This window comes from Gavia stellata, chromosome 30 (genome assembly GCF_030936135.1).
Source record: "Gavia stellata isolate bGavSte3 chromosome 30, bGavSte3.hap2, whole genome shotgun sequence".
Lineage (NCBI taxonomy): Eukaryota > Metazoa > Chordata > Aves > Gaviiformes > Gaviidae > Gavia > Gavia stellata.
In genome coordinates this window covers 2,602,611-2,626,115 of record NC_082623.1, presented here as the reverse complement: position 1 = coordinate 2,626,115, position 23,505 = coordinate 2,602,611, and the positions used below count along the sequence as shown (strand labels likewise).

At 46.7% G+C, this 23,505-nt stretch overlaps 1 protein-coding gene across 4 annotated transcripts; it reads left to right on the top strand.

The window, feature by feature from the left end:
• Positions 1-203: 203 nt before the first annotated feature.
• BRPF3 (bromodomain and PHD finger containing 3) lies at positions 204-23,136 on the top strand. 4 transcript variants are annotated; one of them, XM_059830987.1, is made up of 12 exons: positions 204-1,606; positions 2,630-2,786; positions 4,268-4,399; positions 6,461-6,589; positions 6,968-7,280; positions 8,352-8,618; positions 8,785-9,223; positions 11,699-11,737; positions 14,131-14,228; positions 16,192-16,289; positions 18,024-18,178; positions 20,910-23,136. In XM_059830987.1, exons 1-12 carry the CDS (start codon positions 222-224, stop codon positions 21,091-21,093), a joined length of 3,396 nt encoding a protein of 1,131 aa, XP_059686970.1. In that variant the 5' UTR covers positions 204-221; the 3' UTR covers positions 21,094-23,136. The 4 variants fall into 4 exon arrangements, with proteins under 4 accessions (XP_059686970.1, XP_059686968.1, XP_059686969.1 ...); XM_059830985.1 differs by having other exon boundaries at positions 217-1,606; positions 8,788-9,288; positions 11,644-11,737; XM_059830986.1 differs by having other exon boundaries at positions 217-1,606; positions 8,788-9,291; positions 11,647-11,737.
• Positions 23,137-23,505: the final 369 nt, after the last annotated feature.

Sequence of the window (23,505 nt, the reverse complement as noted above, 5' to 3'; positions counted from 1 at the left end):
CTCTGATACACATGGCAAGAAGTGGTTGATATATCCATTACCTGCCTGCACCTAAGAAGGTGAAGAGGCCTCAGCAAGCCTGAAATTACTGGAATCGCTAGTAGAAATGTTGCTTTGTTGCAACGCTGAGTGAGTTTTTTAATCTGTGCTGCTCCTTGCTTGTCTCCTTGGCTTACATCGGCCTCTGTCCTGTTTTCTTACAGGGTCTCTGGACTGCAGCAATGAGGAAGCCTCGGAGGAGGTCCCGGCAGAACTTGGAGGGGAGGCGTTCTCCCTCGCCCTACAGCCTCAAGTGCTCGCCAACTCGGGAGACCCTGACGTACGCTCAGGCCCAGCGGATCGTGGAGGTAGACATCGATGGGCGGCTTCATCGCATCAGCATCTATGATCCCTTAAAAATCATCACGGAGGATGAGCTGACTGCCCAGGACATCACAGAGTGCAACAGCAACAAGGAGAACAGCGAGCAGCCTCTTTTCCCTTCCAAATCTAAGAAAACACCTTCCAAAGGCAAGAAGAAGGAGTCCTGCTCCAAACATGCACCAGGGACATCTTTACACTTACCCCAGCCCAACTTCCGTGTGGTGGACTCCTTCAGCCAGCCAGATGCCCCTCCTCTCCCCGCCGCCTACTACCGGTACATCGAAAAGCCTCCCGAGGACCTCGATGTAGAGGTGGAGTATGACATGGATGAGGAGGATCTGGCGTGGCTGGAAATGGTCAACGAGAAGAGAAGGGACGATGGTTATGGGACAGTTTCTGCTGACACTTTTGAGCTGCTGGTAGACCGGTTGGAAAAGGAGTCGTACCTTGAGAGCCGGAACAACGGGGCTCAGCAGTCTCTCATCGATGAGGACGCCTTTTGCTGCGTCTGCATGGACGATGAGTGTCACAACAGCAACGTCATCCTGTTCTGTGATATCTGCAATCTGGCCGTGCACCAGGAGTGTTACGGTGTGCCCTATATCCCCGAGGGGCAGTGGCTTTGCCGCTGCTGCTTACAGTCCCCTTCTCGCCCTGTGGATTGTGTCCTTTGCCCGAACAAAGGTGGAGCCTTCAAGCAGACCAGCGATGGCCGCTGGGCTCACGTGGTTTGTGCCATCTGGATCCCAGAGGTCTGCTTTGCAAACACTGTGTTCCTGGAGCCCATTGAAGGGATAAATAACATCCCCCCGGCTCGGTGGAAGCTCACATGCTATATCTGCAAGCAGAAGGGCATGGGAGCTGCTATCCAATGCCACAAGATGAACTGTTACACTGCCTTCCATGTCACCTGTGCCCAGCGGGCTGGTCTCTTCATGAAGATCGAACCCATGAGGGAGACCAGCATCAACGGCACGACATTCACCGTGCGCAAGACTGCCTATTGTGAGAGTCATTCCCCACCTGGGACGGTGAAAAAAGGGTCTCCAGCTGCTAGTGGTGAGGGTCAGGAGGACACTGTGAAGGAGGAGGGAGAGGAGGAAGCCAATTCTGGCCCTCCCAAAGGGTCTCTGAAAAAGAACCAAGTGAAGTTGAAGCAAAAGATCAAAAAGGAGCCTGGTGATGTGGCCAACGGCCGTTCGTCTGTGCCCATGGTGGCAGTCACACAAATCCCCTCTTACAGGTGAGTGTTGCAGGATTAGGGAAGGAGCTGGACAGCTGGAGCTGGACGGGGTCTGTTTTGAGGACTTGGTCCCTCTTGTTGTTGACCTTGGAAACACCGAGTCTTCAGGCAAGACCTAGCAATAACTGTTCAAAGAGTGCTCCGCAGAATCATTCCTGACCACGAGTGTTGCTGGCACACTGTGGTTTCCCTGCTTTGCTGAGCAGCCGTCCCAAACTGTTGTGTAACGCAGAATCCATGGTGGTCCCCAACGGCAAACACCCATCTAGTATGTGAATTCACATAGATGGCTGTGAAGGGGTTTTTAAAATACTTCAGGCATTACAGGTTGGCAGGCAGGTAGGGGTCATCCCGCTATTAATTTTTTTTTAATCTCCTCATTTCATAGTTGCTTAATTCCTCCTTTTATTACACAGTGCATCAAACCTGTCAGTGTTGCAAGCAGCTTTGAATTTGGCTGTGTATTTTTTTTCTCCCAGCTGTCTCTTGTGCAGAAGTAGGTAGTGCTGAATTTTCGTTTGGTGCCTTAGGAAGCGTGGTGATGTATCGCTGGTATAAGATTTGGAAAACTGCTGATAAGGCACCACGTATAATCTAACGAATTGTTTGAAAATGTTAAAAGAGGTGATATCTTATTCTCGGTCTGTGTCAAGTTAGTTTCCCAGACTCCAGCTTAATAACATCAGACTTAAATGGCCCTCAGGAAAGTTTTGACACTGAAAGTAGTTTTGAAATTAAGGCTTGGAGCCGAATTGGTGATTGCGTACTTTGACCGTGCTGTAGCAAGTGCTTGGTGAGAACCTCTAGCTGAGCTGCTACTAACATAAGGATATAGTCTGAAGAGTAGGCACGCATATCTTCGCGGTGGGGAGATCCCCAATTATACCAGTTGCACGCGTAGTTCAGAGCGTGCATTGACACAACACTGCAAAGCTTCGTCGGGAAACCCAATGGTATCACCAGGGTCCGCAGAGTCACGATTGCTTTGCAGTTGGCTCCATGACACCTCTTTGCTTCCTTCAGGCTGAACAAAATCTGCAGTGGCCTCTCCCTCCAGAGGAAGAACCAGTTCATGCAGAGACTCCACAACTACTGGCTGCTGAAGCGGCAGGCGAGGAACGGGGTGCCCCTGATCCGGCGCCTGCACTCGCACCTCCAGTCCCAGAGGAACGCGGAGCAGGTACTGGTCCCCGGCTGAACCTGCATGGGAGGACGGAGAGCTTGCATTCCGGGAGCAGACGCACTTGATGCATGGCTGGGAAGGGGAGTGAGGGTGAAACAATCAGAGGGTGACCTGATTTAAGTCTCTCTTGGTCTCCTCTTGGTATGCTCATGCTTGAAGAGCTGAGTTAGTGTATCAGTGGGATATCCATCGTGCCACTAGAATTGGTGTTGATGAGCCAGCAGGTAAGAGTTTTCCCCCTAAGTCAGGAGACTGGGATTGTGTAAGGGTGTGATGGGCCCTTGGTGGACTGATCTCTTGGATGACTCATAAAACCACGTTCCTCACAAGTGATTAAAGATCCCCTCCTCAAGAAAATGGGTGTTAGCTCCAGAGTCCTGGCCAAATTCCAGTTTGGGTCATTCTTCCTGCAGCTTCAATTTCCGACCCTCCCTTGCACATTCATATGGAAGTTTAGACATAATCATCGGCTCTGGACTCCTTTGCTTCCTCCTCTGAGCTGGCATCCAGAGTCAGTCGATCTTGATGCTGTTAAACAGCGCTGTGTTTGGCACGACAAGTAGTTGGTGAAGTAATGAAGCAGTCGGACTCTACCCTGTAACATAGCCTGTCAGTAGGTATTGTGCACATTGTGCATGTATATTTTAACTGTAGTTGGAGGAATTTATGGGCTTTTGGTTTGCATGAAAACTGCTCTGGGTGATTAATAAAAAAAATATTTCCCACTCATCAGTCTGGAGCTTGGGGAAGTACAGCATTTCCTTGGTGTATTAAGTTGGCAATTTACCGTAATTAAGTTCTTAAAAACAAATGTCCTATAAATATAAACCATCAAGATCTTGCGAAGCAATTGTCCTCTCTTGGCAATCATGCGAAAGTGTATGCACTTCAGCTATATCCCCAAAACTATTTAAAAAGCTACAGATTTAGGAGAGGAAGGATGATTGCGTTGCAAAGCCACTGAACTGTGTCTTGGAAGGTGTGAGCTCATCTCTCAGCGTTGGCTGTTCCTTTGTGTTTTGGCGAATCTCTTTCTGTGGCTCTATTTCTTATTGGTTACAAAGAGGATAATAATAGCTCTTTTCTCCCATGCTTTTGCTCGCCTTACCTTTATACTGTAAATGCTTTGGGCTGCCTCTTCGATGCATAGCAGCCAACAGAAAGAATTTCCAGCCTCTGTAATGAACTTGGATATAAAAGCAGGGAGGGTGTACATGAGTGTGCACTGAAGCATGTTCCCGGAGTGTAGCTACAGTATGATTTAGGCCTAACTTCACAGTTAACATAAAATCCAGAAAGGCTGATGTTGTGTTTGTTAGACAGCTAAACGCTGTAGGAAGGAGGGGACGTAGTCTGGACAAGAGACGAGTAGACAGGAGGAAGACTATGAGAGCAATTCACAGGGGATGCCTGGAAAGAGGAGGAAACACAGGAAGCCAGTTGTGTTTTTCATCTCACCCCACTGTTCTGTCTCACAGAAGGAGCAGGATGAGAAGACCAGTGCAGTGAAGGAAGAGCTGAAGTACTGGCAAAAACTGCGGCATGACTTGGAGCGGGCACGGCTGCTCATCGAGCTGATCCGTAAGAGGGAAAAACTCAAACGGGAGCAGGTAGGTAGTTTTGACTGTCAAGTTGCTGCATTTAGCTTCAGTCCCATGCAAGCACTCTGTGCTACAGGAGGCAGAGGAGGAACACGGCAGTTTTTCTTGAGCCTTTTCCTCTTTTCATGGAGTCTTTTGGAGTCTTTTCGTAGAGACTTCTGGATGTGCAGAGCAGCCATCTCTCCCTGTGTCAATCACAGGCTCTGGCTGCTCTGCCCTCAGAACTGGTGCTGGGCTGCAGAATGCTGGGAAAATGTATTTGCATAACTAACAGTGCATTTGATTCCTGACCTACAGCACCCCTTCTATTTCTGGGCATGGACCAGGTGTTTTGCAGAGTAGAAGTTTGATCTCCTTTAATGTTTATTTCAGGAGTTTGGTAACACCTACTCCGGAGAAGAGGTCTAAATCACAATTTTGCTCTGCCTTTCTAAAGCTAAAAATTCCTTTGTTTTGCCCTCTAAGTACATTTTTGAGAAGACGCAGTTTTAAGATGGAGACAGTTTAGTGATTTCCTCTTCGATCTGCGTGCAGTTCTCCAAAGTTACGCCATTACTTCCCACGCTTGCCAGCTTGGCCTGTTGAGGGTCTTTACTTGCCATACCTGGTTGGACGGTTCAGCCACAACTCTGTTCTCTGGCACAAGTATCTTCAAGGACAGCTTCATGAAAGACTGACCCTGTAAAGGGTGAGCCTGCACACCTGGCCTCGGGCATTGCCTGGGTGCTCTCCCTGCTGCTAGGCACTCAGGCTGTCTGCAGGGAGCCAGGCAGAGGAAAAGCAGCATCCTCTGTGATCACAGCTCCTCTGCAAGCTGTTTTTTTGTGGCCAGCAACTGCCCACAGCTTTTCTGGAGTCTTTTTGATGCCAGCACTGGTTCATTTGCTACGTTGTCCTTGATTTACAGCAGTAGCTCGGTCCTGCTTGCTGTGTGGACATATTGCAGGTGGGAGGATCAAAAAAAAAATCACTCTTGGGCTTTGTTTGCTTTTGATATCTTGATATATCTCTATCACAGTTGGCTAAATCCATAAAAGCTTGTTGAAACTACGGAGTGCTTTATAAAAGGATAAGATATCACAGAAAAGTGTATCTAGTTGGAGCTGTATGCCAGCTCAGCTTTTAGGTGAGTGGAAAAGGATGCTCCAGAGTCCTGAATCTTGGTTCAGCTTCTTTCCTGTTTTGGGGGAAGAGTGTAGTCTTTATACCTATCTTCATTCATTCTCTTATTGATGCTGTCTTGTTGCTGAGCACGTCAAATACAGTTTGCTTTGTGTAAACAGACTTGCTTTCCTTTGCGACTGAAGTGGTTGATTTAATGACATAATGAGGGATTATAAGATCAAAGAAATTAAAACGTTAAAGGAGAAAGAAATACTTCTATCCTGTTCCAGTCTCCTTTGAATGGAGTTTCAGTGTAAGAGATCAAACTGGTGCTACAACTCATTTGCTTGAAATCAAACAGTATTAGAGACTTCATAAAGGATGTTAGAAACTGTATTAGGAATTTGCAAACATCTAACCACTGTTGTTGTTTGGCTTCTGCCTTGAAGTATGAGAGCTTATATCTTAAACTTTGTTTATGCTCTCTAGTCTAATTATGGATGTTGTTGTTCATATAAACACCTACATACTTTTAACTTTTGTATAATGTTGCTAATTGGCTTAATAATACCTTGAGGCAGGGAGTTCTACAGGATACTTTACCAGGCATGAAAAGCTTCTTCCTGTTGTCATTTTCAGTTGTATTACTTTTTAATTTTATGGGGTTTTCTCTTGTTTTGGCTTTATGAGATTGGATAAACAGGAGTTCCCTGTACAAAAGGATTGGCCTGTGCAGTAAGACTCTGCAAAGTGCTGTCTGCTGATGTGCATCCTGCACATGGAGGGGACAGGGTGTTTGCCAAAAATTCTTCAGCAATGAGTCTACCAGGCTAGTGGAATGATGACCTGAGGTTTCCACCACTGAGTAGAGCTGGGGTGATGATTCAGGAGAAACCAGAGGGAGACACCACTCACATACCACCCTGTCCTCGATAACTGTGGTCATCGCTGTTTTCCCCTTCCCAGGTCAAGGTTCAGCAGGCTGCTATGGAGCTACAGCTGACCCCTTTCAATGTACTTCTGCGCACAACACTGGACCTGCTGCAGGAGAAGGATGCTGCCCAGATCTTCGCAGAGCCTGTTAACCTGAATGAGGCAAGTCTCTTTCCTAGAGGTGTCTAATGGGTTGTAGATGAGGTATTGCTGGGCAGAAGCTCGTGTGCTGTCATAACCCTGGAAGCACAAACCACCTTGTCCCAAGCTGTTGGTGGACTAAAGAATATCTCAGAGAGGACTCACAATGTGGGTATCCTTCCAGACCAAAAAAGGGTATTGTTTTCTGGAAGCTTCAGCACGTCTCAGACAAGTAATGTTTTGCAGAGCCAGGATGTGTCTGCCTTGACTGGGTGACACAGAAATGAACTGCTGGCGCTGCCCCTTGCCGCTGGAAGGGGCATTAAGAGTGCTTATGATGGATGCGCTCTAGTTGGCTAGTAAATGGTTTTTGTAATTGTACAGGTTTTATATGTTTAGGTTCCAGATTACCTGGAATTCATTTCCAACCCAATGGATTTTTCCACCATGAGGCGGAAGCTGGAGTCCCACCTGTACCGAACATTGGATGAGTTTGAGGAAGACTTTAACCTTATAGTTACCAACTGCATGAGGTATAATGCTAAAGACACGATTTTCCACCGAGCAGCTGTCCGGCTCAGAGACCTCGGAGGAGCGATATTGCGTCATGCACGGCGGCAGGCTGAAAACATCGGCTTTGACACTGATGTGGGGATTCACCTGCCCGAGTCACCCAAAACCGAGGACTTTTACCGCTTTTCTTGGGAGGATGGTGAGTGTTTGTTAACACTTTTTTTTTTTTCAGGTAGATCATAACTGTGGTCTTTGTTCTGAGCATGTCACTCAGCCTGCGTGAAAATCATAGCCATCATTTCAGCATACAACAATTTTCCTGTCCATCTATTTCCCTAAACATACATCTAACTCCCTCGTAGCCTCAAAGAGCAGGATTTCAGGTGAACCGAGCACTCAGAGCTAGGTGCAGCTTAGCTCCAGTTCTCCTAGTGCATGTCTGCCTCAGAATAGCCTCGTGACTGCCCGTGCTGCCCGAACAGTACAAAGGTGGATTTTTTTGCTCTGAGGCGAGCTCATACGTTTCATTGTAAATTGGCAAGGTATGGAGCAACTGGGTTAGATGGAACACAGAGGGTTGGGAGGGGGTGGTGTGGGGTTAAGGTGCTGGGACCCAAGCAGTCCTTCTAGCCAAGAGTTTCCATTCACAACATGACCACATCCATTGCTGTAGCTGTCTTGAGATGCAGCTCCAAAGCATGGGTTAAATAACTTGGCTAAACTTAATGCAAAATACTGCTGCCATCCAGCACGCAGAGCTCGCAGTCTGCGGTCCATTTCCTAAATGTTGCAGCCCTCTTGGCCACAGACGGACAGTCTGTTATGAAATTTGTGTTGCTGTACAATAGCAGAGCCCTCAGCTGTCTGCCCTGCTCTGGCGGATGCCAGTCCTTCAGCAGAGCCAGAGGAATGGCAAACATGTTATGTTTTGGCCAGTTCTGTTTGCGGTCTGATTTTGTCATTTGATCTGGCAATGAAATAGGTTTCTGCCAAGGACCTGGAGCGTGAGCTGTCTTGTGTGGGTGCAGACACATGTCCTTTCACTGTTGTCCCTAGGACAGTAATGGGAACTGGAGGGTACTGCAAGTTAAATCAGCTGCTCTTTACCCACAGGAAGTCTGAGCTCCAAGGTTAACAATTCCTAAATCCCTGAACTAAAGCAGTTGGTTCATGAGTAGCAGCAGTGGGAATGAGACATAGCAGTGGTTCCAAATGCTTCTTCAAGAAGCCTTGCTCCTTCCCTTCACTGTTACACTCTTTTTTGATGCAGTGGATAACATCCTCCTTCCGGAGAACCGGGCTCACCTCTCCTTGGAGGCCCAGCTGAAGGAGCTGCTGGAGAAGCTAGACATGGTGAGCACCATGCGGTCCAGCGGCGCCCGGACGCGACGCATCCGGCTCCTGAGACGGGAGATCAACTCCATTCGGCAGAAGCTGGCCCAGCAGCAGAACAAGACCGTGCCCAACGGGGAGCCTGTGCCGCGGGAAGAAGGGCTGGATAAAACATCGAGGGAAGGGGACGAGGAAGGGGAGAAAGGTGAGAGGTTGCAGCAGGATTTTAGTTCCAGCTCTCCTGGTGCATGTCAACAGTCAAGACCTGCTGTTTCTCCTGTCTGTGGCCCTAGTAAAAGATGGGAATGGCTGTTGGTAGTTTTGGCAATAACTCTTTCTAAAATGCTCAAGCAGGTTCTTTATTCCTTTAGCAGATGATGCCAAGCCCCCACACCCTCCCACCCTGGAGCCCACAGGACCCGCACCCTCCCTCTCGGAGCTGGACTCTCTGCAGGACCCTCCGACGCTCAAACCCATCAGTGAAAGCAAGTCCTTGAATCAGCTGCAGAAGAGGGTGATGTCGGACAGGGAACTCTTCGATAAGAAGGCACTGCAGCGGGAGAGCCAAGCCTTCCAGCGCCTGCTCAGTGACAACGGCCTGAATGGACTGGCCTTGCCACCTGCAGACACCCCCACCAGCCCCCCCTTCAGTGGCGTGGGCCGACGGACATCTGTCCTTTTTAAAAAAGCTAAGAATGGGGTGAAGCTGCAAAGAGGCCTGGACTGCTCCCTGGAGAACGGGGAGGACCATGGGCAGAGCAGGCAGCTTTCGCCCTCCCGCCCCGACGGGGAGCGACAAGCTCGGAAGCGGCCGCAGAGCAGGACCTGCAGCGAGAGTGATGGAGAGAAGTCACCGAGGCAGGCGGGACAGAGAGGTAGTTCCCTGGGATTTCTCTTCCTTCTGTACCCTTGGAAACTGTGAGGCGGGGCTGAGGGATTGGGAATCCTGGGGCTGAGTAAAGATGTTTGCTTACAAACTACTCACCTGAAACTCGCTTTATGCTTGGGGGAGACATAGTCCCCATAACCAGAGGTGCCTGATGAAAGCTTCGTCTCTTCCACACGTTTCAGAAATAGTGCAGACAAGACATGTCCATAATGAGTTGTACCTCTCTTCTCCACTGACTCTACATGGAGTTTCTGGTAACTTAGTTCAGCTCTAGACACCTCCATTTTAGACATGTAAAGGTACCAAGATGAAGCCCAGGGAGGTCACAAGTAATTCTTCCCTTTACCAGTCAGCAGGGCTGCTGTAAGAGAGGGTTTGCCATTTTTTGTAGAGCAAGCCAACAAACACACCCAGCTGCCTGCAAAGCATTTGAATGGCCTGGCTGGAGACTCCGGGCTCTCTAGTAAGGGCTGAGAAGTGTTGGCATTCCTGCCCTCGTGGAAGGGTTTGCGTTGGCTCGGCCACTCTTAGGAGTGAGAGTTTCCTGCTGCAGAAATGGTGCATTCAGTTGGAAGTGTGCAGTGGACCGGTAACACAGCACCCATGTAAGATGAGATGTTAAACATTCCTTTTAAATCAGCTGTACCCTCAGTTCTGGGGTTTAAATAAAATTAGTGGGAATACCAAGCAGGTTCCTTTTCAAATTAGATCTGCAAATGAGAATAAGCAGCTGAGATGAAATTTGGAAAGACACAAAGTGAAAAGGAACATCTGAGTGACAGCAATGTGATTTCTTTTCAATTCTGCGTTAACGGCCATCATGGGACGGTTCCCATCTGTAAGGTTTGACTTAGCCCATACCTCAAATATTATCTTAAAGTTATTTGGCTGTCAGAAGTTTACTAGCAAATCGACAGTGGGAGGAAAGCAGTTGAATGTGGGGATTGACATACCAGGACAGGTTAAAGGAAAACAAATGGTTTCTCCAAAGAGTTGAGGGATTCACCATCATCCTCTGCCAGTAATTAAAGCAGAGAAGAGTTGCCCACAATGGATACAGGTCAGAATAAGATGTTGAAATTAAAAAAGGGAAAATACAGTCAGCGTGCTGGAAAATAATTGATAACTAGGCAGTGATATTTTTCTTCTGCTGAAGCAGCACTGGTGTTTTTTTCCTGTGACTTGCAGCACTGCTTTTGTGATTCAGCTCCTTTCACTGTTTCAAACACAATTGATTTCTCCTAACTGGAGGGAGTGTCTGGTGTGCCAAATCTGTGTTACCGCAGGAGCAGGTCAGCGTGATCAGGATTGTCAGAACAAGGTGTTTCCCAGAAATGTGGTCCTTATGGCCGTTCCGTATTTATAGCTGGAAAAACAATACTGGCCTTGGCATGAATTTGCCCTTTGTACGGCTGACGGGCTTTTGGTGAGCCACGGGGAACCTGGGGGCGATGGGTCCCTGGATGGGGAAGGCAGAGGTCATCTGCTTTCCCCTGCGTGCTCTGGGCTTGGGGATGCTCTCAGGAGTCATTCTCTGTCCACCCCTGCCTGTGCCTGGTTTTGGATCTTGTCTAAGCTCAGAGGTGATCCCAGCTCTCTGTGTAGGTATCCCTCCAGTGCACAGAGCAGGAAACCTGGCAGTGAAGGGAAGATTTCCAGATTTCTGGGGCAAAGAAGTGAAATATTCCACTTACGGCTACAGTGACATTTGTACTGGCCGTAGAGGAAGGTGGTGGGGAGCCACCTTCTACCCAGGGGGAATTTGCTTCCTCAGTGTCTGCTCTGTCCACTGGAAAATCTCATTTCCAGAAATTGAAGCAACAAGTTTTTCCTAGAGCGGTTTTCTCTCTGCAAAGAAGCTGTAACCAAATAAGATATGGTTTTATATGCCTGCTCCCCTGGGCAGGGGCCAGCCCGGCAGCAAGGCCTGGGGTGAGGCAGGGAGAAGTCCATGGCAGTCAGCGTGAAACCTCCGTGTCTTTTCCAAACGACATTTGAAGCCAGATGAGCAAGTGGTTCATTTCCTGGCCTCTGGCCTTGCCCAGCGAGCTGGATGCTGCATGGAGCTCTCCTATACCAACCCCCGGGCACTTCTCCAGCACTTGCTTCTTCAGAGACAGCCTAATTTTTCATGTGTTGGGGGTAGAAATACCTTTTATTAGTCACCTTTCGGTTGCTGCTGAGTCTGTGGAACTCGGGGCAGAATTTCCCTCTCCAGTTGAAGTACTCGGCATCTTCGTGGCTGCCAGTTATGGGACAGTGACCCTACCTGAGTCTTGGTAGCATCTCATGTGTCTTGCTGCTGCTTCTTTGGGCTGATTCCTATTTGTCTCCTCGGCAGGAGTGACTAACGGCTTCGCGAAGCACGCAGAAAGTGGCTCTGACTCCGAGCGCAGCTCTGGCCTGGGTGGTGGACTGGTGTTTGAAGCCTGCAGGTAAGTGCCCTGTGCAAAACTGTTCCCCAGAGAACCTGCTCTCTGGATTAATCTGCCTGGTTTTATCATTCAACTTCTTTGTTTAAAACCCAGCCCAAATTGTTACTTATTTTGTGTGTTGACCCCAAAGTCAAAAAGCTTCTCAGGTTCCATCCTGTCCTCTTAATCTCTAGGTCCCAAAAGCAATGCGTATCTGTTACACTTCTGCTTCTCAATACATACATGTCCTCTCTGCTGATGCATACCTTCTTGCAATTCTTGAGCGCCAAAGCTAGAAAAACCTTGAACTCAAATGTCCAGCCCAGCACTGCAGGTGAATCTGAACTTCTACCACCTACTAAATTGCTGCTTTCTTCCTTTCAGAGGCTTAAAAGCAGATCTGGGCTCTTCAGACAGGACTGATCAGACTTAAAGCAAACATCTGTCATCGTTTGGTCAGATGCAGTAGGCACACATGGGTACCCTATCCATTTTCTGGTCTTATCTACCTATCCAGCCCTCCTAACACTGACTCAAGTCATTTCACAGCCCTTTCACTGCATGGTAAAACCAGTGTTATGCCAGAATCATGTTTGTGTGTGTTGTGAGTGGCAGGCTGAGAACATTTGATCTTGAGTTGTAAGATCATCCAGGAGAGGCAGAAGCAAGTCTTTCTTAGTTGATATTCTTAGTGATATTTTCAGTGCTATGAACATGTCATTGCCCTCTGCTTGTCTTTGATGACCGTGAGGGTGACAACCCATCACTAGAGAAATATGTTCCAACGTTTTATGCTTCCTCCCAATGCGTGTGCTCAGTTAGCCCTGTAAGACCTCAAGCTTGCAATGTCAGTTGGGCACTTAAAATCGTAAAGCTCCCCATGCAAACCCATCCTCAGGACCGAAGCTACAGTTTAAAACTGTTAGCTGCGTAACAAATTATTCAGCAGCAGGGTTGAATCCCAGGAGCATTTTTCAAATGAAAACATCACTCCGCTATGCAGAGTGATCCTAAATGTTAGCTGTCAAAAGAGGTGTATAATTCTGCAGTTGCAGCTAAGGTTTGATTGGTGTTTCCGTTATAAATCTGTTTGCAAAGGCTTTCATGCCCATGACAAGGGGCAAGGCCCTGGGTTCAGGGGACCAGTTTTGGCTTTTCCCTGCGGCAGAGTGATCCCACCTCCACAGTCAGGTTCTGGGCAGCCCGAGGGAAGCATGTGGCGCTCCAGTAAATTATCTCTCTTAGCACATGCCGAGTCCCTTGGAGGCCTAGGTCCTCCAGCTCTTCTCTGAGATGGGGCACGCATCCACCTCTTCATCTTTCTCCTCTTCTCTGGGCTGTGGGCCCAGATTTTCAGCTCAGCCATTGCCTCTTCTGTAAGCTGGATACTACCATGACCCCCGTGCAGATCTCAAGGAGAGACCTGGATTCATGCATAGTTGTAGTGTCATTTAAATGAGGTCCCTTGAGTCATGCAGAAATTCTTCCTGGGGTGAGGATGCTGTCAGAACAGGATGAGGAGCCAGAAACTCGCCTTCGAACTCTGTCTTGGCCTTATGGCTGCACCATATTTGCCTCTGTTTCTCCATCTGTAAGTGAGGGAGACAAATCTGAATTCAGAGGGGAGCGTGGGGACTGCTTAGTTGATGTTTGTATAGTACTTTGAAGATGAAAAGTGTGATGTAAGTGCTTATTACAATAATTGCAAGCAATTCACATAGCAAAAATTGCATTAGAGCTATGTGACACCCACAAAACAAGGAATTAAAAACAAGCTGATGTCTCATGGATAACTTGTACAATTATTCTATTTAGGAACAGCTCTGTTTACTGCTTTTTCTCCACTCTTTCTTTTTAAGCACCAAATTCACTCAGAATGGGTTGGTTATTAGAAAATTGTAAAAGAAAAAACAAGAATTACAATAAGTGAAAAAATATGATTGCTTGATGGGGAGATAGTTCATTTTCTGAAATGTTTGTAGTAATGAAGTGGAAGGATGTTCAGGACATGGGCTGATAAGAGTCCAACTGCATATATATCGGAGTCGTATCAGAGTGCTGCTCTGTTGTCTCTGAAGTCTACGCACAACTGGGTGAGCTCATGCAAGCTCTAAGCATCACTGCATCAGCTCTCCAGCATTAAGACTTTTCTGGGTTTCTTCCTCATGTTCATAGCTTGGTTTCTATTAGGCCTCTTTCATTGCTCATGGCAAAGCTGGGATGATGTCCAGCATACTTGCACCAGAAGAGATGTATTGATGACATTTTGTTGAAGTATTCAGTGTTCTTTTCATGTCGATGATGCAGTAATTTTCCAATACTTTAAACAGAGCTGAGGAATCCATTTACTTGGCTTTGTTTCAAGGATAATCTGTTTCCTCCTAATGCCCTGCTTTTCCATATCTTTCTAACAGCGGTTTGATGCCTCCCAAGCGAAGTCGAGGGAAGCCAGCTCTTTCTCGGGTGCCCTTCTTGGAAGGCGTGAATGGAGACTCCGATTACAGCAGCTCAGGTGAGAACGGCTGCAGAGCAGCCCCGCTTTGGGGAATGCCCCGCTTTGGGGAACGCCCCGCTCCGGTCCCACCGTACTGTAGGGCTGACATCCATCTGAAGCAGGGGGAGCAGGTCTCAGTGCCGCCAGGAACCAGTCCTGCATGAACTATCCGGATTGTAAAATCAGACTGCTGACCTGCCTATGCATTATCACCTGCTTTGTTACGAATTTAGGTTATTGTATAAGAGGATTTCCTCCTTGCCTGTGCCCTGTGTTCTCCTCGGATGGGTGCTTTCTGTAGGTCTGGTGTGTGTAATGTCCCTGGCACTGTCTTCTCCTGATTTGGGACTAGTTCTCTTTAATGATGCTGAAGTACAAACGGTAAATCATAATTATAAGAGGGGTCTCTCTGGAGATGACTTCATAGCTGTTCCCTGTTGTATTGGTATCATTGCTTTCAAGGTCTTTGTTACAAAGTCGTCTTTGTCAGACTGTGCCATACATTAGTAAAATTAAGTCACACTCCTCTAATACTACCCAAGGCATTACCCCAATCTTCCAGCACTCACACGACCAGATTCTTGTCTTTCTTACTGTGTCAGTGCTAAGAGTTATTGCAGGTTTATGCTGAAATCAGAATTCAGCTTTGACTCCCTGGTACGCCTGTGCCCTTCTGCTCCTGTCTCCCTGGGAACTGTTATCCTGGACTCCGCACGCTCAGCAATCTGCTCCGGAGATAAGCTTAGAGAGCGGGGCTGGTACTGGGAGAATTAGAATCAGTGGGACAATTCTGTGTTTTAGAACATCATTTCATTAATTGAAGAACACATCTGGAATGCAATAGTGGAGAAGGACATCAGATCCGTCTTGGCAGGGTGCTCATTTGGGTTGTATTCAGCCTTTTCTAGATTCAGTTTGACTTCTGGTAAAGCCAGTGTTTGACTGTTCCCCCCTCCAGAGCAATCACTACTTGCCGTAAAATTCACATTAATGAAGATTACTCCTTTTCCAGGGCCAGGAGCTGGCAGATTAGTTATTCATGTCTTGAATGGATCTTTTGCAAGGCTTCTAACTTAAGTTTGAAAAAAATTGATGGCTAATAGACTTACGTCAACTAGAACCAGGCATTTCCTGCAGAGATCAAATAGCCCCAAAGTATATGGCATCAGAATAGTCTAGATATTTGTATTTAGAAGGAATAAAAAGGAGGTCTCTGAACAGGGGTCCAAATTAGTCTCAGATACAGCTTCATTAGTTCCACTGAGGATGCGTTTGGCTTGGTGGAGCCTAATGGACCAAATTCATCTCTTGTATACCCGTTTGATTTCAGTGATATAGCAGTTATTCACTCCAGAACTGAATTTGATGAATATTTCCATATTAAAGAGTTCATCTGAAGCTACATGCATGCATAGACTGAAACTCATGATTTAGGAGACTGTGGTTTTATTTTAATGTGGAACATGACTGCACTGATGGAGCATAAAGAAGGCTGGACATTGACCGTGGCCAGGCTAGATCTCATTGCACATTACATTTTATCATAAACTTACTGCAGATGAGATGTGTGTCTTACCACCTCTGGTTTGGATACCCAGTGCATATAGGTACAAACAGTAAGTGACTTTCCATTTTGCTCTAGATCCTGTTTAAGAGAAATGGTCTGGAATTATGCACATGTGTGCACAGTAATGATTGAATGTATGGTCTTGTGTAACGAATAGCTGGACGATAGGTTTGTTCTGAAAAAAGGTGAAATTCCAGCTTTCTGCTTGCTGCAGAAGCAAATAGGTTAAAAAATTAAACGAGAAATGTTGTCAGTATGTTTTAAGTACAACAGTAGTTCATCTGTTTTAGCTGATTGCTACTGAGACAATGCAGGCCATCGTGCCTGGGTTAGATGACGGTGTGGTTTCTTGTGTTATCATAACCCCCTTGCTAGGACTCGCCCTCCTAAGCCTTGTCTCCTTCTGTCCCTTAGGCAGGACTCTCCTGATGTCCTTTGAGAGTCAGGCTGAGCTGGAGCCCTTGGAGCTTGTGTGGGCCAAGTGCCGTGGCTATCCCTCCTACCCTGCCTTGGTGAGTACCCCGTCGCTCTCTCGCAGCCTGTACCCGCAGCGCAGGTAGCCCAGAACACAGTGCTAGTGTGCAGTGTAACCAGACAGAAAAGGAAGACTTCCCAAAATCATGCAGTATGTGCTTCCCCCGCCCCTCCTTTGCACAGTTAATTTTCCCTGTGCTCATTGTTTCAGAGCACTGCAGAGGATTCATAAAACATTGTTCTCTTGGTGCCAGGGATAGGAGGAGACCTTTCCTCTCCTCTCCTGTTCACTCGGCAGGTATGGGGAAAGTAACCAGTACTGTTGGCATGACAAGACCTAAATTTTATAAAGGCAGGCACCAGGTTCCACTGGTGTTTAACTGCTTGCACATTTTCCTATACAGTGAGTACAACTCCATATGTAGGTGCCCAACTGGCCTTGTGATGTATATATCCTCTTGCAATAACCATATGTTTGATTTAAATATGAGAATATATCCATTGAGACGTGACTCTTCCTGCCATCTCTGCTCCGTGTAATTTCTGCATGGCTGCAGCCATCCCCTTAAGTACCTTTGTGGTTGGGATCGCTACAGCAGACGGCGCTTGTGACTGCGGAGAAATTGTAGGGGGTGAACGCAAGTGTAGTCATCACGGAAATTACACAGGTCTCTACATCCAAGCAGCAGAGCTGTGAAACCATCCGTAAGCTGACACAGCGTGTATGCCTGGCTGTGGCTGAGCACAGTTCTGGGGCCGTCAAAAAGGGCAGATTCTGCTAAAAGACTGACCCTCATCCATGCTCCTAATCTAAGTGGGAGCCCAGAGGAGAGAACAGCTACGGATCTGCTAGCCATGTTGGCTAGCCAAAGCCTTTTTAGATATTCATGTGGCTACAGCCAAAGTTAAATTGTGCTTTAGTGTGGCTTTAAATGGTGAGATTATCCCCAGAAAAGGCGTTTTTTTTATAGCAGTCTGTTGCAGTGGTAAAGTGTCTTAATAAATTCCTACAACTGGCCATTGTCAAAGTCAAACTGCTTTTTCAAGCTCTTAAGAGGCGAGATGAGGAGGCAGAGAGGAGTAGACCGAGTATTACATCCACCCTTTGCCATTTTGTTCTCCTCCTGTGATTACATAGCACATGTTGGACACTGACATTTCTGCTTTGTATGGGGACAATCGATGCATCTGTTGTTATTTCTCTCCAAAATGACTACAGTCTGTGTTCCTCTAGCCTGACAAAGCTGGCACTGCTTGTCGACTCTCTCCAAATATTGGGCCTGATTCTGGTCTAATAACAGTATAAATGTGAGCAATGCTGCTGAAGTCAATTGAATTGCACCAGAATGGAGCTGTTGTGAAATCACATTATGCCTGCTGATACAGCAATGGTGTTACATTTATTGTACGAGTTGGGAGCGAAGGAGGGAAATCCTTTGCTGAACACAACAATACTGAGTTCGTACTAAATTACCAATTAGTGTAAATGCATCTACAGCCACACAGAACCACATATTTGTGTCCTTTCCCTTTTTTAAGATCAGGTGCTTGGCCTTTGGACTGACTGGCTTCCATTCCACAGGGGAAGCCTTGAGGACAGGAAAAGACTTCAAAAAGAGCCACTGAGACAGAACAAGCAATTTTGCTTACCCATCCTAAGTAGATTTTAATTGTCTAGCTTGGATAGACTGAAAGAACAGAAAAAAAAAAAATGCATTCTCTGCAGTACCTGAAGGGTTTTGTGCTTAAATATCCTTTCCCTGTGTCACTAGATAATCGATCCCAAGATGCCGCGTGAGGGTTTGCTCCACAATGGAGTCCCCATCCCAGTCCCACCCATGGATGTGTTGAAGTTGGGGGAGCAGAGGCAGACAGAGGCAGGAGAAAAGCTCTTCCTTGTCCTTTTCTTTGACAACAAGAGAACCTGGTGAGTGTGTGCAGACAGGCGGGGGCCTGTGATGTGTGCTATGGCAGAGAGGGAAGATTTAACAATCTTTGGTATATGGGAGCATACAGGGATGATGATGATTTTACATGTAAATTGGAGAATTTAAACATGCTGCAGTCAAGAAGAGTCTAAATGAGGAGGCCTGCTTTTCCCTGGCCCAAAAGCTCGACATCTGACTGCTCCACTTCCATGGTGAACAGCACAGCATCCTTCACCCAGGGGTCACATCACCACAAAAATACTGAGGTACATGAAGAGCCAGTTTAGTAGTCAAAATCTGCAGCGAATTAGAGAAAGCATTTGACTTCAAAACACCAGCAGACTGAGCAGCCGGTTCCACTTCTGCACAAAAGATTCACCAAAAATCTCCAGGGTAACATTTTCAAAATGCTGAGTTTATTCCATATTTAGACTTGCCTGATTTTTCAGAGGTGCTGAGTACCTGCAGTTTTCAAATCAAGATACTTGTTTAAGATGGAAAATGTAGGTGTAAGTACCTGGTTCAGGGCAAGTGAAATATCTCAAGTCGTTTTACCATTCTGTCTCAGACAGACTGAATCTGATTTTAATATCAGTGGCTGACCAGGCTCACATGTTAACAATAACCCAGCCAGATATAATAAGCCACAAACCAGTTAAGTGCCTTAAAAATGAGCAATAAGGCTTTGAAATCCGTGTGTGAAAAAATGGGAAACTTGTAAAATTGGAGCATTATGCTGGAAGAGGTGAGTGCCTGTAATAAGGCAGGCAGCCGCACGCTGAACCCACTGGATTATTTAACCAGCAAATGCCATGTGGGAACAAGCAAATAAATTGTGACCCTGTGTGCAGCTGGGATCACAGATCCAGAGAGTTTATACTGCGGAAAAAGCGGGTGCTGGGCAGTTGGGGTGCACTTGGGAACAGAGGAGAGAACGGGCTTGCCTCTTCTGCTGCTGCCTCTATAAAATAAGATACCAAGAGCTTAAAAAGGAGCTTCGTGGTACCTTGAGAGCCCTTCTTCTCCTTATTGTCCTGGGGAAGGTCTTTGCCGGTGTCCCTGGAAGGGGCGTGAGTGAGGTTGCAGCCAGGCAGCCCTGGCAGAGGGAGCATCTCCCATAAGAGCGGGGAAGGGCGAGGGGCTGGAGGAAGGGGACAAACGTTGCCCGAAGGCTGTGTCGTGGCTGGAGGGAAGGTACCTCATGGGGAGAGAGCAGAGCCAAACACACAGTGGGCTAAAGCAGCAAGGGGGAGTGTTTCCCCCTACATTTTGGAGCTGCTGCAGTGTTTTACGCAGTTTAAAGAGATGGGGGCAAGGTGCAACACAGGCACAGGAAAAGCATGTGCCATCTTCTTGGGAAGCTGAGAAGGGGGCCACATTTGCATCACTCGATGAGTATGTTTGTGTCCTCTGGGGAAAGGAGGTGCCAAGAGACACACTCCCGAGTTTTTTTCACTAGTATACCGCATTGTTTCACTGTCCCTGATTACCAGAACCACTTGATACAGGGCATGGTCTTCAAAGAGGTAGTAATGATTTTTAGCTGAAAATCAATGGCAATGCCATGCTTCCTGCTGCTGTAGTCGTCAGTTTTGAAAAATCTAAATCCAAACTTGTCACTGAAACTAACTTTCCAATAAACATCAGCATTTCCTTGGCTTTGCCCTGCTCTTGTTGAAGACAAGCTCTGGTGGATGTTTACACTTTTAAGTGGCCACTTAGATCCTTGTTTGCAATTTGTGAGAAGACAGGGAGGTCCTAAAAACGCCTCTTAGTGCCAGATCCAACTTCTGCTCACTTCAGTGATGCTGCAGGAGGGTCACAAAGACTGAGATTGGTCCCTCGTCTTCGTGGTGAAGATAAACTGAGCTGCCCTGGGTTGTCTGTGTTGGCTGGCTGGGAGATGCATTGAACTGTGGCTAGCAGTGGCTGAGGTTTAACTCCTAGGGGCTGGACTTCGTTAGGAAGGATGACGTGTTTCTGAGTGTGCTAGTTAACCTGGGCTAACGACTGCGCAACAAAACCTTGCTATAGAAAGGGCACTTGCAATTTAAGTCATCAGTTGGTTGGGGTCAGCTTGGGCTTGGACCGTGTCTACTGGAAGCTGCCTGTTTCTGGATGATACTCAGATAGTTGTAGTCACCCAAACCCTGATGCTTACAGCCTCTTGGAACAAGGCAGAACTTTCTCGGGGATAAAAACTTAATTTCCACCATGGAAGTCCCTGTATTTGCTCCTCTGTGGAACACAGGAGCTTCCAAGTTTCCCCTGGAGCTCCGACGAGTATCGAAAGCCTTGAGTAAGGGCTCCAAGGAGAGAGAAATCTGTGCTCATGCAGGAAGGCATTTCATCTACATGTCATTATTCCACGTCAAATGCAGGCATTTAAACATTTGTAGCATCATTGTGGGGTGTTAATTACAAACAAATAGATCACACAAACGTAGCAGTCCCTGGGGAGATGACACTACTGAGTAATCACTGCTGAGACATGCGGGGAATGCTTGAGGAGCTGGATTACTTGGCCATGTCTTGGAAACTCTTGGGACAAACTCGTCAGCCTGTTGCAGCAGGGATGAGAGCCAGGCACATCGGAGCAGTCAGCCTCCTGCAGAGAGCTCAGGCATAGTGTTGCAAGGGCAAGAGGCCTCCAGGCGTTTGCTCTTCTTTCCCCGTTTCCCTTCTTGATGCCCTGGGTGATTGGGCTTTGCGCTCTCCTTTCTATTGCAGGCAGTGGCTTCCGCGTGACAAAGTCTATCCCCTCGGCGTGGATGACACAGTGGACAAGTTAAAGATGATGGAAGGACGGAAAACCAGCATCCGCAAGTCTGTGCAGGTGGCATACGACCGAGCCATGATTCACATGAGCCGCGTGCAGGGAGATCATCCCTTCGTTACGTCTAATTATCTGTAAGGGGTCAGGGTGGCCGGTCCTCCTTTTCCTCCAGACCCTGCGCTCGCTGCATCGGCAGAGTGGACCGCCTCGTGCACTGACCGGCCGGGGGACGCCGTTCCTGGCAGCTGTCAGTACTCCTCGAAGTACCCTGAAATGTGCCAAAAAGCCTGTCCAGCTTCTTTCTGAATGTGTCTCGCTGAAGAGCTGGCAGGAGATGAAATGTATAGTCTACAGGGCCAGGAGTGAGGTAGTTAGGAAAAGCTGCTGGGTGACAGGAGCCAAGGTGAGCTGATGCAGTGAGCAGAGCACAGCACTCGGACGTTTGGACCTCGTGCACCCTCCCTCGCCCCTGCCTCCCCCGAGCTGCCGGGGTTTTAAAGTTGTCAGCCAGGCCCGAGTAATTCCCGGGAACCCGTCACCACTGTAACCGAACCAGGATCCTTTATGGAAATCCCAACTGGACTTTCTTGTGCCAAATTTACCCTAACCATCATTGGCCTTTTCATTTTTTTAAATGACATTGATTGTCCCATCACATTAAAAAAAATCATAGCTAGGAGTTCACGTTACGATTTTCCTGCCTACGTACATAGTGTTTTCATGTCAGATTTCTCTCATTGCATTTAGAAAAGCTTGAGATATTTTGGTAACCTTCCCCTCTGTTGCACACACTTACATGCACAGATGCACAGAGCTTTAAATACGCAAAGCAAATCACCTGGGTTTTTTGTGTGTGTGTGTGTATTTCCTAGAAATTTATTTGGTAGTTTCACATTTAAATTCTGACTTCTGTGACTGTGCTTGTTCCAGTAACATTTCATATCATGGTTTAGTGCAGTGCTGAGTCTAAGCAAAGATGACTTCCTTTTTTTTAAGAAGCAAAACTAATTTTGGAGGTGTCTGATGAGCTGGAGCAGCTTTGCAGGCACTGAGGTTGATCAGGGTTGGAGGGAGATACATCTTTTGTGTTGGTTTATGCACATTTGGTGTAAGGCTCCTCTTCCTTTCTTCCCTTTTTTCTGTCTCTCTAACGTTTTCCTCTGGCTCGGTTTGGGTTGAAACCAAACGCTAACTAGAGCACATGACCATTTTGCCTTTCGCCTTTTCCCACACACGCGTATCCTTTCCCTGGTGTGTGGGTCTCCAGCGTTGTCATCCATTAAAACCTGAGTAAACCCAGCTCTGCAGACAATCCCTGGTTTTTGGGTTTGCATTGCAAAAACGGGGACAACTGATGTTTGGCAACTTGACGACAAAACCTTTTCTATTAGCCAAGGACTTTATGATTTCTCTGATCTCTTCTGTTGTGTATCCCTTTTTGCTTTCTCATTTTAAGAACCAAAGGTGCAGAGCAAGATTGTAGATTGAATATCATCATTTCACTTTTTAACTCAATATTTTTTTATTATTTTAACTTTTTCATACTGAAGAGAATGTGGGGTCAAAATAATAATAATTGATAATAATAATAATAATAATGAATAGTGGGGAGTAATCACTGCCATTTCTACTTGGTCTACTTTTTTAAAATACCACTTCTTATACATTGGGACATGGAACCACACTTTAAGGAAGATTCCTGTAACATATAGAGATGGGGCATAGGATTTTGTAAAAATAATAATAATAATGATGCCTATGGAGTGTGGCTAGGGAAGGGTGTTGTGTATATAGTTGTAAAGTATTGTTCTAAATTATTTAGACCTATTGTCACCATTCTTGAAGTCCTCAGTTGTGTTGCTGGGTCTTTTATATGCACAGTGTAATTTATTTAAAGGAACATACACTTTTCCAGGTGGTAGCTCAGCTGTGGACTTGTGACCTGTGTATATGTTTTAAGATCTTGGGATTTGGGTTTTTTTGGTTTTGTTTTTGGTTTGGTTTTTTAAATGACATTCTAGAATTTGAAATGGCTAATATCCTGCTGTTGCTACGGGACCTAAACGTTACTGTCAGTCTGCTGTAAAGCACAGATCGCTCTATTTATTGTAGAAAGTGAGTTTATTTGCTTTCTAGAATTGTTTATATCAGATGGTATAAGAGAGGTAATAAGAAAATCTATGCTTGTAAAGAAAAAAAAAAAAAGCTAATTTTACCTACTATAATCTGACTGTCTGAGACTATATTTTCTCTCTGAGAAATAAATGTTCTAATGTATAAAAAAAATAAGAGTCCTTCCTTGCTAGTGTTGTCCTCAGGTCCAGGACAACACTTACTGTGATGGTTTTTTATTCATCCCAGTCGTCCCAGATGCGGGCGTAAAGCGGTTGCAAAGGGCAGTGATAGGGAAGGGACACGCGAAGGGATTTCTTGTCCTGCCTTGAACATCTCCCGGAGGTGAGTTTGTTCCCTGTGCAATGGGTAACAGGGTTGGGTGCTGCAGGATGGGATCCCACCTGGCACCATGCACGGCAGCCCTCTGGCCAGGGG